This window comes from Erpetoichthys calabaricus, chromosome 11 (genome assembly GCF_900747795.2).
Source record: "Erpetoichthys calabaricus chromosome 11, fErpCal1.3, whole genome shotgun sequence".
NCBI classification, from domain to species: Eukaryota; Metazoa; Chordata; class Cladistia; order Polypteriformes; family Polypteridae; genus Erpetoichthys; species Erpetoichthys calabaricus.
The window spans coordinates 121,778,990-121,795,378 of NC_041404.2; the positions used below are offsets into that span (position 1 = coordinate 121,778,990).

At 42.1% G+C, this 16,389-nt stretch overlaps 2 protein-coding genes across 2 annotated transcripts in view; one reads left to right on the forward strand and one right to left on the reverse strand.

Annotated features, from left to right (window-relative positions):
* Positions 1-16,389, reverse strand: part of LOC127529729 (uncharacterized) — a 455,734-nt gene that overhangs the window by 303,249 nt on the left and 136,096 nt on the right. The window lies entirely within an intron of this gene.
* Positions 10,871-16,389, forward strand: part of LOC114661373 (RUN and FYVE domain-containing protein 1-like) — an 85,670-nt gene continuing 80,151 nt past the window's right edge. The window contains 1 exon segment of the mRNA XM_051934143.1: positions 10,871-11,179. Coding sequence (XP_051790103.1) covers positions 10,888-11,179 — 292 coding nt within the window. The 5' untranslated portion in view covers positions 10,871-10,887.

Genomic DNA, 16,389 nt, shown 5'->3' on the forward strand with positions numbered 1-16,389 from the left:
GCGTTTTAATACACGTGTTAACGTTATTTTAAATGAAATATGACTTTAGACTTTAAATGCATATGTATAAAGTTATGCTCAGTTGAAATTTCTGCTGATGGGCAGAGATCGCTACCTTTATTAATGAATGATTCGTTCAAATTGTCCTCTGGTGCCATCTACTGGAAAGAACATAGTGATTAAACGTGTAAGCGGCTAAGACTAAATCAATTGTTCATATACTGTAGGTACTACATGATGGGTTGAAAAATATATTTAAAGTGAGTGCAATATACAGTAAATTTGTTTTGTTTGCAAAATGTAAAAGGTTCGATTTTTTTCTAACCGTACTATTAAATAGCAGCAGACAAGAATGAAGAGAAAACAGGTACATTTTACATGTGAATGACAGCGTGTATGGGTGAAAGGTATACGCGAGTGTGTGTGCCATAAGACGGACAAGCGGCCCATTCGGTTCCCTTATTGCACTGAATGTTTATTGGATGGGCTTCGACTCCTCAAAAATAATTAAAAGATGGGTAGATGAATGGACGTAAGCGATAATGATTTAAAGCACAGAGAGACAATACTGGCAACATTTTCATTCGTCTATTTTTGAACCCGCTTAATGCAATTTTGTTTCATGGGAATCGGAGCCAAAACCTGCAGTATCAGGCATAAGGCAAGTACCACGTTCACTCATACCTGGACAACAGTGGCCAACAGTGTGAACACACTGACATTGAACATTAACTCGAGCCCAAGATTCTGGCAGAATGGCACAGCAGAACTAAAAAAAAGTTCAAGTTCAGTTTTCAGTTTGTTCTTATTAATTGGACGTCCGTTTATGGACATAGTGCACTATACAATAACTACAAATGCCATTTAAAAAAACATCTTTATAAGATCTATTCATGTGCTGATTTTGATCAAAAGAATATCAGAGGACCTTTGTGCAAAAATTGTAGAGATGCACAAAGCTGGAAAAATCTACAATTCAAAGGACTGGGTATTAATTAATGTGCAGTAAAACAAATTGCCTGCAAATGTAATTCAGTATGCTGTTACTCTCCCAAAGAGTGGGCGTTCTGCAAAGATTACAGCAAAAGTGCAGCATGCAGTACTGAAGGAAGAGAAAAAAATACCCTAGTAACAGCAAAGGACGTGCAGAAATCTCTTTACTAGCCAAAGTCACAAAAAGAAATAATAATAATAATTATTATTATTATTTTAACAAACAAGAATGGTTTTCATGGAAGCACAATGTAGAGCCATTAATCTACAAAAGAAACATTGTGATGCATCTATAAAGGCCACCAGCAGCAAAACCTCATATCAGCCGCCAAGCATAGTGCAGCAGTGTTATGGTTAGGACCTTACTATCATAGAAGAAAATATGAATTGAAATATGTAATTTCAAGAAGAATGTCAGAGTAGCAGTCCTAAACCTGAAGCTCAACACAAGTTAGGTAATATAACAAGAACAAGACAGTGACCCAAAACCCTGGAGTAAATCAACAACAGGGTGGCTTAAACAGAAGAAAATCTGTTCTGGAATGGTTAGAAGTGGCATGACCTGAAAAGAGCTGTTTGTGCAAGGACTCCCAAAATATCAATGAACTGAAACCATTTTGTAAGGAGGAATGGCCCAAAATTCTGTCTAACTGCTGTGCAAGTCTGATCAGCAAGTAGAGGAACTGTTTGATGGATTTTATTGCTGCTAAAGGAGCTTCTATATTGTTACTAAATGCAAAGGTTCACATACTTGGACACAGCATGGAGTGTGAATGTTTAAAAAATGCGTTCAATACTGACAAAAAATACAACTGTTTGTGTGTTATTAGATAATAACAAAATAAGAAGTTTGCCAGATGTGAGAAGACCTTGTTTGATTAGCTAATGGCTAAGTTGTCCCAATATCTCATTCAAATTCTTTTCAAAGTTTGTCATAGTTTCCACTTTAACTGACTCAGTAGTTTGTTCTGGTTAGTTAGTTTAGGTAGATCAAGGGTTGTCTATTGTTGCAGCTTCAGTCAACGATCAGAAAACATTTTTACACATAATTAATACAGAATTTAAACTGTAAAGGGATCACAAACCTTTGATTGCAATTGTTTAAGCAGATTAAGTCCAACTACCTTTCTCATTATCCACCATATTCTGAGAAGGATTTTGTAGGCAAATGATTACAATTTAATTTGGATAGAAGATATCTGAAAATGGGTGATGATGCATCTACTCCAAGGCAGACTAGCTGCCAACAGAAACACTGTGAAAGTAAACAAAATGAAAAAGACTTGGTTGTGACAAATCAAACACAACAAAAATATAATATGAAACATCTACAAACAGCAGCACTAACATGACTGTGTCCTGTTGATAAATGGGACTTAAGAATGGATCTAAATACTGAAATTTGTCAGAAGACAGATGGTTCCAGAGTTTGGTTGCTATATGGCTAACATGTTTGCTTTCTATGCTAGTTTTAGTTGTCATCAGAACATTAAAAATGCCTGTATCTTAAGATTGCACTAATATGCACTAATAAGTTCTGTAAGGTAAGAGGACATTGCTTGAGAGAAAAAAGATTTTAAAATTATCTATAAACATAGTTTGAAGTCAGTGAAGTGGTTTACAAACTGGAATAATACCGGTACTATGATCATATTTCTTAGTTGTATAGTTATGATCCCTACTGATATGTTTTGAATTAACTGTAGTGTAGTTAGTGAATCATTCAAATAGCCTGATAAAACTATTACAATAGTCAGTTCTGCTTGACAGGAATGAATGAACTTGGTTGCCAACATACTGTAGCTTATGAAACTGCTTTAATTTTGCAATATTTCTAAGCTTCAGAACAATTATGTTGTCTACTTGTGGTCAATGCTGCCAGGATAGGCTCTGAATTTGATTAAGCAAGTTTCATAAGGTTATGTTGTTATTATCAATATCAAATGGAATTATGTCAGTAATTTTGGATGTCTTATTTGTGAAATTAGCTATTGATCTGAATAAAAATCGACAGTTATTAATATTACATATTAATATAGAAAAGTAATTGAAATATGCCTTGCAGTACCTTGCTGATATCAGAAGAAAATATTAATGTATTTGAACTGTTGGTCTGTGGTAATCATGCATTATATTATATTAACAATACACTTTATGTTTTTATATTTATTTTGGTGACATCATCATTTTGCCATTCTTGCTTTTCATGGACACTATTATTTTGTGTATTTGTTTTTATAGGCTCTACCATTTTGGAGCAACAGTTACATAACACATGATGTTATGACTGTCATGGTACAAAAGATGGCTGCACACATTTAACAGCATTTGAACTTCAGGCAAATAGTTTAGGATTTGATACTGATTTTGATTTAGTTTTGTTCTTTACTTTGAGTTTCATATACTCTCTTTGCTGTGGAGCTCACAAATTGGAATTAAATTCTCAAAAATTGCTTATCAAGATAAAAAGCTAAAGCTGATTAAGATGGATGGATGATTTTATGAAGAAATGTAACAGTTGTATCAATAATTTCAAAAGGAGAACAATGAACAACTATTCCATTAGTCCACTCACACTAGGACCTAGAACCAGTATATAGTACAATTAACCCTGGAATTTGGGCGTTAGACCTGGTTTAAGCTGCTCACCAATAACATTTCTTTTCTTGTTACTAATGAATGTTTGAAAGTGGGCTTAGAGACTGTCATTAGCCCAAACTGCAAGGTCTTGCACTTTCTCTGTTGTCCATGGCTCTTTATATATACATGTATATATATATATATATATATATATATATATATATATATATATATATATATATATATATATATATATATATATATATATATATATATATATATACTTCTCAAAAAAATAAAAGGAGCACTTTTTAATCAGAGTATAGCATCAAGTCAATGAAACTTCGAAGATATTGATCTGGTCAGTTAAGTAGCAAAGGGGGTTGTTAATCAGTTTCAGCTGCTTTGGTGTTAATGAAATTAACAACAGGTGCACTAGAGGGGTAACAATGACACATCCCCCAAAACAGTAATGGTTTAACAGGTGGAGGCCACTGACATTTTCTCTCTCATCTTTCCTGGCTGTTTTTTCACTAGTTTTGCATTTGGCTACGGTCAGTGTCACTACTAGTAGCATGAGGCGATACCTGGACACTGCTGAGGTTGCACAGGTAGTCCAGCTTCTCCAGGATGGCACATCAATATGTGCCATTGCCAGAAGGTTTACTGTGTCTCCCAGCACAGTCTAGGAGAGCTGGACAGGGCCATAGAAGGTCATTAACCCATCAGCAGGACCGGTATCTACTCCTTTGGGTAAGGAGGAACAAGACGAGCGCTGCCAGAGCCCTACAAAATGACCTCCAGCAGGCCACTGGTGTGAATGTCTCTGATCAAACAATCAGAAACAGACTTCATGAGGGTGGCCTCAAGGTCCGATGCCCTCTAGTGGGCCCTATGCTTACTGCCTGGCACCATGGAGCTCAATTGGTATTTGCCATAGAATACCAGAGCTGGCTGGTCCCCCACTGGTGCCCTATGCTTTTCACAGATGAGAGCAGGTTCACCCTGAGCACACATGACAGACGTGAAAGGGTCTGAAGAAGCCGTGGAGAATGTTATGCTGCCTGTAACATTGTTCAGCATGACCAGTTTAGTGGTGGGTCAGTGATGGTCTGGGGAGGCATATCCATGGAGGGACGCACAGACCTCTACAGGCTTGACAACGGCACCTTGACAGTCATTAGGTATCGGGATGAAATCCTTGGACCCATTGTCAGACCTACTGGTGCACGACAATACCTGGCCTCATGTGGCAAGAGTATGCAGGCAGTTCCTGGAGGTTGAAGGAATTGATACCACTGACTGGCCCCCACGCTCGCCTGACCTAAATCCAATTGAACAGCTCTGGGACATTATGTTTCAGTTCATCCGATGCTACGAGGTTGCACCTCAGACTGTCTAGGAGCTCAGTGATGCCCTGGTCTAGATCTGGGAGGAGATCCCCCAGGACACCATCAGTTGTCTCATTAGGAGCATGCTCCACAAGTACGTGAGGGCCATACAAACTACTGAGTACGATTTCAAGTTGCTGCAATGAAATTTCAGCAAAATGGACTAGCCTGTCGCCTCATTTTTTCACTTTGATTTTCAGGGTGTCTTTGAATTCAGCCCTCTGTAGGTCGATAATTATCATTTCCATCAAAGGATATGGCATCCTTTCGTTCCTAACACATTACCCAGTCCATATCAGTACAGATATCCAGCATGATTTTTTTCCCATTGAGATCTGATGTGTTTTCAAAGTGTTCCTTTAATTTTTTTGACCAGTATATATATATATATATATATATATATATATATATATATAAAACCCCAATTCCAATGAAGTTGGGACGTTGTGTAAAACATAAATAAAAACAGAATACGATGATTTGCAAATCCTTTTCAACCTATATTCAATTGAATACACTACGAAGACAAGATATCGAATGTTCAAACTGATAACCTTTATTGTTGTTTTGCAAATCTTCACTCATTTTGAATTTGATGCCTGCAACACGTTCCAAAAAAGCTGGGACAGGGGCAGCAAAAGAATGGGAAAATTGAGGAATGTTCCAAAAACACCTGTTTTGAACATTCCACAGGTGAACAGGTTAATTGGAAACAGGTGTTTGTCATGATTGGGTATAAAAGGAGCATCCCCAAAAGGCTCAGGTGTTCACAAGCAAGGATGGGATGAGGTTCACCACTTTGTGAACAACTGTGTGGGCAAATAGTCCAGCAGTTTAAGAACAACGTTTCTCAACGTAGAATTGCAAGGAATCTAGGGATTTCATAATCTACTGTCCATAATATTATTAAAAAAAGATTCAGAGAATCTGGAGAAATCTCTGCACGTAAGCGGCAAGGCCGAATACCAACACTGGATGCCCGTGACCTTCGATCCCTCAGGCAGCACTGCATTGAAAACCGACATCATTCTGTAAAGGATATTACCACAAGGGCTCAGGAATACTTCAGAAAACCATTGTCAGTTAACACAGTTTGTCGCTACATCTACAAGTGCAAGTTAAAACTCTACCATGCAAATCGAAAGCCATATGTCAACAACACCCAGAAATGCCGCCGGCTTCTCTGGGCCCGAGCTTATCTGAGATGGACTGATGCAAAGTGGAAAAGTGTGCAGTGGTCTGACGAGTCCACATTTCAAATTGTTTTTGGAAATCATGGATGTCGTGTCCTCCGGGCCAAAGAGGAAAAGGACCATCCGGATTGTTATCAGCGCAAAGTTCAAAATCCAGCATCTGTGATGGTATGGGGGTGTGTTAGTGCCCATGGCATGAGTAGCTTGCACATCTTTGAAGGCACCATTAATGCTGAAAGGTACATACAGGTTTTGGAGCAACATATGCTGCCATCCAAGCAACGTCTTTTTCAGGGACGTCCCTGGTTATTTCAGCAGGACAATGCGAAGCCACATTCTGCATGTGTTACAACAGTGTGGCTTCGTAGTAAAAGAGTGCGGGTACTAGACTGGCCTGCCTGCAGTCCAGAACTGTCTCCCATTGAAAATGTGTGGCGCATTATGAAGCGCAAAATATAACGATGGAGACCCCGGACTGTTGAGCAACTGAAGTTGTACATCAAGCAAGAATGGGAAAGAATTCCACCTACACAGCTTCAACAATTAGTGTCCTCAGTTCCCAAACGCTTATTGAGTGTTGTTAAAAGGAAAGGTGATATAACACAGTGGTAAACATGCCCCTGTCCCAACTTTTTTGGAACGTGTTGCAAGCATCAAATTCAAAATGAGTGAAGATTTGCAAAACAACAATAAAGTTTATCAGTTTGAACATTTGATATCTTGTCTTTGTAGTGTATTCAATTGAATATAGGTTGAAAAGGATTTGCAAATCATTGTATTCTGTTTTTATTTACGTTTTACACAACGTCTCAACTTCATTGGAATTGGGGTTGTGTGTATATATATATAATATTTGGGTTATTGGATTGGGACCAGTGTGTGACATCTCAGCGCCACACTGGAACAGTGTGAGGTTTTTGACAGTGGCTGGACTGCCAATCCTGCCACCAACCCCAAATTTTCCCTGTATGTTGGAGGACCTTTTTTCTTTTTATTTTGCAGGTTAAATGGTTGGGGCTAGATATAGTCGGACTCACCTCGACGCACAGCTTGGACTCTGGAACCAATCTCCTTGAGAGGGGCTGGACTCTGTACCACTCTGGAGTTGCCCCCGGTGAGAGGCGCCGAGCGGGTGTGGGTATACTTATTGCCCCCCCCGACTTGGAGCCTGTACATTGGGGTTTACCCCGGTGGACGAGAGGGTAGCCTCCTTCGCCTTCGGGTGGGGGGACGGGTCCTAACTGTTGTTTGTGCGTATGCACCGAACAGCAGTTCGGAGTACCCACCCTTTTTGGAGTCCCTGGAGGGGGTGCTAGAGGGCATACCTTCTGGGGACTCCCTCATTCTGCTGGGAGACTTCAATGCTCACGTGGGCAATGACAGTGAGACCTGGAAGGGCGTGATTGGGAGGAATGGCCCCCCCGATCTAAACCCGAGCGGTGTTTTGTTATTGGACTTCTGTGCTCGTCACGGATTGTCCATAACGAACACCATGTTCAAGCATAGGGGTGTTCATATGTGCAACTTGGCACCAGGACACCCTAGGCCTGAGTTCGATGATCGACTTTGTGGTCGTGTCGTCTGACTTGCGGCCACATGTCTTGGACACTCGGGTGAAGAGAGGGGCGGAGCTGTCAACTGATCACCACCTGGTGGTGAGTTGGCTTCGATGGTGGGGGAGGATGCCGGTCAGGCGTGGTAGGCCCAAACGTGTTGTGAGGGTCTGCTGGGGAACGTCTGGCAGAGCCCCCTGTCAGAAGTAGCTTCAACTCCCACCTCCGCAGAACTTCGACCATGTCCCGAGGGAGGTGGGGGACATCGAGTCCGAATGGGCCATGTTCCGTGCCTCTATTGTTGAGGCGGCTGACCGGAGCTGTGGCCGTAAGGTGGTCGGTGCCTGTCGTGGCGGCAATCCCCGAACCCGTTGGTGGACACCGGTGGTGAAGGATGCCGTCAAGCTGAAGAAGGAGTCCTACAGGACCCTTTTGTCCTGTGGGACCCTGGAGGCAGCTGATAGGTACCGGCAGGCCAAGCGGAATGCGGCTTTGGTGGTTGCTGAGGCAAAAACTCGGGCGTGGGAGGAGTTTGGGGGAGGCCATGGAGAACGACTTTCGGACGGCTTCGAGGAGATTCTGGTCCACCATCCGGCGTCTCAGGAAGGGGAAGCAGTGCAGTGTCAACACTGTATATGGTGGGGATGGTGCGCTGCTGACCTCGACTCGGGACGTTGTGGGTCGGTGGGGGGAGTACTTCGAAGACCTCCTCAATCCCATTAACATGCCTTCCAATGAGGAAGCAGAGCCTGGGGACTCAGAGATGGGGGTCCCCCATCTCTGGGACTGAGGTCACCGAGGTGGTCAGAAAACTCCTTGGTGGCAGGGCCCCGGGGGGTGGATGAGATACGCCCGGAGTTCCTCAAGGCTCTGGATGTTGTAGGACTGTCTTGGTTGACACGCCTCTGCAACATCGCATGGACATCAGGGACAGTGCCTCTGGATTGGCAGACTGTGGTGGTGGTCCCCTTCTTTAAGACGGGGACCAGAGGGTGTGTTCCAACTACAGAGGAATCACACTCCTCAGCCTCCCTGGAAAAGTTTATTCAGGGGTCCTGGAGAGGAGGGTCCGTCGGATAGTCGAGCCTCGGATTCAGGAGGAACAGTGTGGTTTTCGTCCTGGTCGCGGAACAGTGGACCAGCTCTATACCCTTAGCAGGGTCCTGGAGGGTGCATGGGAGTTTGCCCCAACCAGTCTACATGTGTTTTGTGGACTTGGAAAAGGCATTCGACCGTGTCCCTCGGGGAATCCTGTGGGGGGTACTCCGAGAGTATGGGGTACCGGCCCCCCTGATAAGGGCTGTTCGGTTCCCTGTACGATCGGTGCCAGAGCTTGGTCCGCATTGCCGGCAGTAAGTCGAACCCGTTTCCAGTGAGAGTTGGACTCCGCCAGGGCTGCCCTTTGTCACCGATTCTGTTCATAACTTTTATGGACAGAATTTCTAGGCGCAGCCAGGGGCGTTGAGGGGGTCCGGTTTGGTGGGCTCAGGATTGGGTCACTGCTTTTTGCAGATGATGTTGTCCTGTTTGCTTCATCAGGCCGTGATCTTCAGCTCTCTCTGGATCGGTTCGCAGCCGAGTGTGAAGCGGCTGGAATGAGAATCAGCACCTCCAAATCCGAGACCATGGTCCTCAAGCCGGAAAAGGGTGGAGTGCCCTCTCAGGGTTGGTAGCGAGATCCTGCTTCAAGTGGAGGAGTTCAAGTATCTCGGATCTTGTTCACGAGTGAGGGAAGAATGGAGCGTGAGATCGACAGGCGGATCGGTGCGGCATCCGCAGTAATGCGGGCGCTGCATCGGTCTGTCGTGGTGAAAAAGGAGCTGAGCCGCAAGGCGAAGCTCTCAATTTACCAGTCAATCTATGTTCCTACCCTCACCTATGGTCATGAACTATGGGTAGTGACCGAAAGAACGAGATCGCGAATACAAGCGGCTGAAATGAGTTCCTCCGCAGGGTGTCTGGGCTCTCCCTTAAAGATAGGGTGAGAAGCTCAGTCATCCGGGAGGGGCTCAGAGTAGAGCCGCTGCTCCTCCGCATCGAGCGGAGTCAGATGAGGTGGCTCGGGCATCTGATCAGGATGCCTCCTGGACGCCTCCCTGGTGAGGTGTTCCGGGCACGTCCAACCGGGAGGAGGCCCCGGGGAAGCCCCAGGACACGCTGGAGGGACTATGTCTCTCGACTGGCCGGGGAACGCCTTGGGATTCTCCCGGAAGAGCTAGAAGAAGTGGCCGGGGAGAGGGAAGTCTGGGCATCTCTGCTCAAGCTGCTGCCCCCCGCGACCCGACCTCGGATAAGCGGGAGACAATGGATGGATGGATGAGGTTAAATGGTTTGGCAATGTGTTTGATGCGTGTGTGATCATCCTCCAATGGACTAGCTACCTGTACAGAGATTGTTCTTGCCGTTAACCCTGTGCTTGTTTGAATGGGCTCCAGGTTCCCCATGATCCTACTCAGATCATAGTGGTTTTGGAAGATGGGTGGATGTATTGTTTTATTTGTGTTTTGTTATTCTTTTTTCTGTACTTTTTCAAAAAAAATAGTTTTGCAAATAACACAACTCATTCTCATTTACAGAACCTGAAGAGGATGCTGATGGGTAGAAACCATATCTTCGAGTTTTGTGATCTGTCTAACGGTAAATGTAGCAACATATCAGTCACCACGACATACTGTAGCTACTCCATCCTTGAAGGAACTGGTACGTGTTATGATCAAAACAAAGTGATCCGTGAAATCTATCGGAGTTTCCAGGAATTTTTAGATGTGTAATTAGCAAGGTTCTTTGCCTCAGCGAAGAGGAACAAATGTAATGTGCGACAAAAAACAAATCTCTTGCAAAGCGTTAAAGCTGGACTTTGATAAAAGCTTCGCATAAGCCATGCAGATGTAAAGATAAACCCGTATTTTGTAATCTTGATAAAGCTCCTATATGTGAATATAGTCTACGAATTGGGGTGTAACAAGTGCGGTACTCCAGTTTTTAACACTTCAGTACTGTGTTGCTCCCGTATAACGTACTACTGAGATGTTCATTACTGTAGTTGAGTGTCCATTGATGCTTGGTAAAGATGGATGTTGCTGTAAAGTGGCTCAAGTTTCGATTGCTCATGCCTGCTGCTCGCTTCTATCAGTGGATGCTTTTATCGCCGCCTGTCGTCACGTGTTTGTTTTGAAAATGGCTGAGGAAGCTGTGGAGTGCCTAAGAGCAGAAGAGACTCAAGACAAGGAGGATTTTGAGATCATTGAGAGCTGTCATGTCAGTGACTTCACTGGAGAGAGGGCAGACGCGAAGGAGAAAGGCTCTGGCGTGGGTGCTTGGTCAGCGCCGCTTTTTTCACTCGCGAGAAAAGCTTCAGAGAGCCTGACAGCAGTAAACTCTGCTAATCCCCTGAGGTCGGCCACAACTGTACCCGGTGCGACTTCTCCTAAACAGCAGCCTGCTGGAACTGAGAATGCTGCCAAAACAGGTATGAAACGACATGATGACGTTCTGTTGCATTATCGAATTTTCAGTTACATCGGTCTCTGAGGAAAAGAGTTGCAACAACTATAATGGGAAGGAAAAAAAATAAATAAAATAATTGCGGTTCGTGTGATACAGCGTAGATGAGGGAACATAGACAGCTGTGAGAGGCAATGTAATCTGTCGTCTACTTCCCAAATACTTTAGGTTCCAATCAGATTAACATACACAGTACTTTGAAGTTAAAGTTGTCATTGTCTCAGTATCGTAGAGAGCGCGATATGCTAAAATATTCATTAAAACGTCACAGAAATTACATCTTATAGTTTCTTCCTTACTTGGAAGGTGCAGGTGTTTTTCATTTTTTATTTATTGGTGAATAAAAGAATAGTTACTTGTGTTTGCGTAGCGATTCCAGATATTTGAGTCTATCTAAACACGCCAAACATATTGATCGCTTCTGAGTTAATACTAAGTATTTCAAAGAAGGTCATTTTAGATTGAGGAAAAAAGAGTGTTGTAGTAAAGTGAGTTTTATATAATGCGACCTGTGTTTGACAGGTGCATCATCGGGTGATGCAGTTTTATTTTAAAGCTTCTTTTTTTTCGTAGAGCGCAAGTGCCTGGATTAGTGCATTGACCTTTTCAATGAAACCCACAGTAGAATGTGTTTTTTGTTGTCCACTAGTGCATTCAAGGGTACGCTAATCCTTAGCTGCTTAACATCCTATAGGCCATGAGTATCATTTAAATTAAGCTTTGGTTACCAATACTTATATGCTTTCTATAGTCATTTTTTACTAGTAGTTCTAATGTTGCTTATGTATATTACACTGAAAAAATATATATATATGTATATGTTATTTCTGAGAGCCAAAAATTACAAACAATTATAATTTTATTAGTTTATTTTTTTCTGTTCATGGTCAGTTATCATTTAACATGCTAAAAGTGTAGTGAATTCTACAATAAAAAATAAGTACAAATGATGGCTTCGGTTAACCAATAGTTTACATTGAGGTACATTTTCTTGTTTTTCTTCAGACATGATACAGCATGATCTTTGACTGCTGTATCCCATTCAAGATAAAATCTGATAAATGTTGCATTCTAAGTTGCCATTCTACACACTAGTGTTGAATTTGGATGTAATTTGCCTGGTTATGGCCAGTTTGCTTGTAGAGTTCCTGTCATTCTCATGTGATTATTATACGCTACAAGCTGTTTTCATTTAGATGATGTCCTGGTGTTTTTTTTTTTTGGCACCATAATGGGTAAGCCCATGAATTGGCTGGTCATGTTTGGGAGATGCTAGAACCAATGCACCTAGTGCGAGTTATCCTGCCATATTCAAAGTCCCTGAAGTCACTCGTTTTGCCCATTCCAACACTCCGTTGAACACTGACTAATGTTAGAAACATTGATCTGCCTGTTTTTATACTACAGACTGCTATCATGTCATGTATAATGTGCTGGAATGTAGAATTTGTGTGAAAGTCGGTGTAATTCCTAATAAATGACAACTCAATGTATGTTCAAAACAGATTTAATAAAATATTGTGCTGTGCAGCCTGAAAAATAACAGCAAAAATAGTACAGATATTGTGATTAACATCTGCTTAGACATTTGTTTACTCAAATTACTCAAGCTCCAGGCTTTGTGATGAAACATGGAGCTATTTTCAGAAAAAAATAATTTCTAAACACAGTTAGGGATATATTGGGAAGGACAAGGCTTAATCGCACTCTTCTCATGTAAAAAGGTCATTATGCTTTGTAAACGTAAGAGCATACTTTAATAAACGAGCGGAGACCATTCAGACAATCAAGCCTGTTTGTTTAGTTAATAGCTAAGCTGTCCCAATATCTCCTTCAGATTTTTCTTAAAGGTTGACAAAGTTTTTGCTTCAGCTATTGATATTCCTTTTGCCCACGTGTAGTACTTTGCACTTTTCTACATTAAACTGCATTTTTTCAGGTGTTCACCCAGTACTGAAGGTTGTCCAGGTCATTTTGAATTCTTTTTGCTGCCTCTTCAGTGTCTGCCATCCCTCCAGTTTTAATGTCATCTGCAGATTTGACAAGTTTACTAACTATACCAGAAGGTTTGGTTAAGTACCTATACCAGTGGTGGTCATTATAATTGTTGCATTTTGTTACCTGTAGCCTTTAATCACTGGTTAAAGTTGAAAGGTTTTAAAAATAAAGTTTAGTTGTGATGCACTTTTTTTATTTTTTAAGAGACTCGCTTAAATACTTGACACTTCTGGAACAGTTCTTTTTAAAATTATTGTTTAAACCAGTAACGCACACTGCACGATAACGTGCAGTGATTACACTTGATTTGAGCGTTCCTAGTTTTCATTCTCTTTCTCTGTATGTTTAGCATTCGTTTGCTCAGAGGTTGATGTGCTTGCTGTTTCCTGAGCAGCTCTTCTTTTCTCCACCCTAGCGGCCTGCTTCTTCTCTTCTTTTGTCGGCATCTTTTTGCGTTAAAACTGATTAAGTCAGTGTTTGTGTTGCAATTACTTAGTATGTTTTCTTTCATTTTTGCACTTAAGTCTTCAATCTGCCTCAAGAATGATTTAAGATATGAAGAAGTTGGGGAAGTGACGGTGAAGGTGGTAGGGATGAGAACGACGCCCGTACGCATGCGCCACCCTGCTAGCCAATGCCGAGAGTTGATTCTACAATAAAATAAAATAAAAATAAAAAGAGGAATAACCTTTGAGGTCAATCATCCCCCTGAAAGCGGATAGTAGACGTCATGTAGTATATGTGTACCAAATTTCAAGTCAATACGTCAAACGGTTTGCGAGCTACAGGTCATTTAAAATCCTGGATAGACAAATGAACAGCCATGGTAGCGTATTATATATAAAGATATTTAAGGCATGATCAGAAAGTTTTGTGCCTAAATATGAAAGGGGTATTCAACAGACTAAAGATTAGCTCTGTGTACAGAAGTATTTCAATTACACATATTTGGCATTTATATATGAAAGCTTATGTTTCTTTTTTTAGAACCAAGAGAACATGGATGCAGGATACTGTTAAATCAAGCTTTGTGCTATTAAAAAACAAGGGGGCTACGCCCCCTGTTCGCTTCGCTCGCCTACCCCCGGTGTTGGGTAACCAGAAATACATTGATGAATGTATGAGATATTTTGGAGTGTAAAGGTGTAGATGACGAACAATGGACGTATATTCATTAATCCTAATGAATGTTCAGTAATAGTGGACTCATTACAGAATGCGTTGTCAGCTAATTGACGGAATTGTTTAGCGGCCGTCTGTCGTTCCTTTCTTTGCCGTTTATCTATTGACTCCGCTGTTTGAGAGGCTCGTTGTAGGCGCCAACATTCATTAGTCGAGCACTGTCGTTTTGAACCCGTGCCTGCTTTGCTTCCGCGGTTTGAGACGCTCGTTGTAGGCGTCTACGTTCATTGTATCTGTCCATGTGGGCTCGTGTTTGTAGCTCCGTTAGTCGAGCTGTTTGGTTTTGGAGCCGAGACAGTTTTGCTTCCGCGGTATCAGACGCGCGTTGTAGGCGCTGACGTCTATTGTTTTTGTCCATGCAGGCTCGTTTTTGTAGCTCCGTTAGTGGAGCTGTATAGTTTTGGAGCCGTGATCGTGACTCCATTAGTTGTCCGTTGTTTACCGTTAGTAATATGAATAATTGAACGTACTGTTAACACGGAGCGTTTTCTGTGGTTGTACTGTTAATAATGCATCACTGTAATGTGATTCACTTATGCTGTATAGTTTGGACGTGTGAGGATGACGTACGTTCAATACGGAGCGTTCGTTTATTCTTATTACAGTTTGGACGTGTGAGGATGACGTACGTTTAAAACGGAGCGTTCGTTTATTCTTATTACGCGTTGTAGGCGCCTTCGGCTTTCGTACTAACTCGCGCCTTCCGTACTATGATGCTGTGTATGATGGACCTTTGTGGACTCCGTACCTTTTCCCGTTTCACTCTGGGGCGGGGGGCTGAATCCTCTTTTTTGTGTGGCTTTGTCGTTACCTATGGGTGCGTTGCCTCATTTCTTATTTACGTTAGTTGAGCTCCTTTGTTTTTGAGCCGTGACGCGTTGTAGGCGCTTATTTACGTTAGTTGAGCTAATATTATACCTCCGGTGCCGTGTGTGTGTTTCATGTGGTGGTCGTTGTAGGCGCATGCGCCCTCCGTACTATCTTGGGTTTGACTATGCTGTGTTTTGTGGACGCCGTACTCTCTCTGGTTTGATTGTGGGGCGGGACATCAAAGCCTGTTGTGTTTGTTTTGTCTGTGAGTACTCATTGTATTACTGTAATGTGATGATTCACATATGCTGTGGAGTCCATATCTCTGGGGCTTCTGTACCATCTCAGGGGTCTGCCTGCGGTGTCTTAGATGCGCGTTGTAGGCGCCCGCACCTTCCGTACTATGTCGGGTTTGACTATGCTGTGTAGTGTGGATGGTTAGGGTTCCGTATTGTCTGTGCTCGTTGCTTTATTTCGTATTTCTGTTAGTTGAGCTGTCGGCGCCTGCAAACTATGTCTCCTGCGTCCATGGGCATGCCATGTACCTGCGTCCATATCCGGTTTATTCTCGATTAGTAATATGGATGTTGGAAAGGAAGGGAAATGTTGAATGTACAGTATAAAGCCAAATGTGTGTGTTTGACTGGTATACAAATAAGTAACACTGAACCTGTCTCTTGACAAATTTTGCGCATTTGTAGAGGGGTAACACCACAGGCTATGTTTTCTACTAAAATTTGGTTGGTACCCCAACTTTGCTGTGCACCAGTTGGTTCTCCCAACCTTATCAGTTCTCATTACCTATACTAGTGCAGCTAGCACCCAATAAACAACAAATGAAAAAATTTACAATCCACATTTTAGTAAAAAGAAATTAATTTTTGGGCACCAGTAATATTAGCACAATAGGATGTGCCTTTTAGGTCTGGTTTCAAAATGTTTTGAGCACCCCTAGAAAAATAATTCAACTGCTGAGCATTCATTATCTACATACCTAATAAAGGCTCAACAGTTTGAATACTTTGTTTCTAACATTCTTTTATTTTGTTTAGAAAGGAATTCACTTTATTTATCATCATTTCAGATGCTCGTTGATAAAGCTCTTCCTGTAACTCCTATGGTTTATGTACAGTATATCTTGAACAACACAACCTTTTACATTTAACTAATTAAATTCATTGGAAA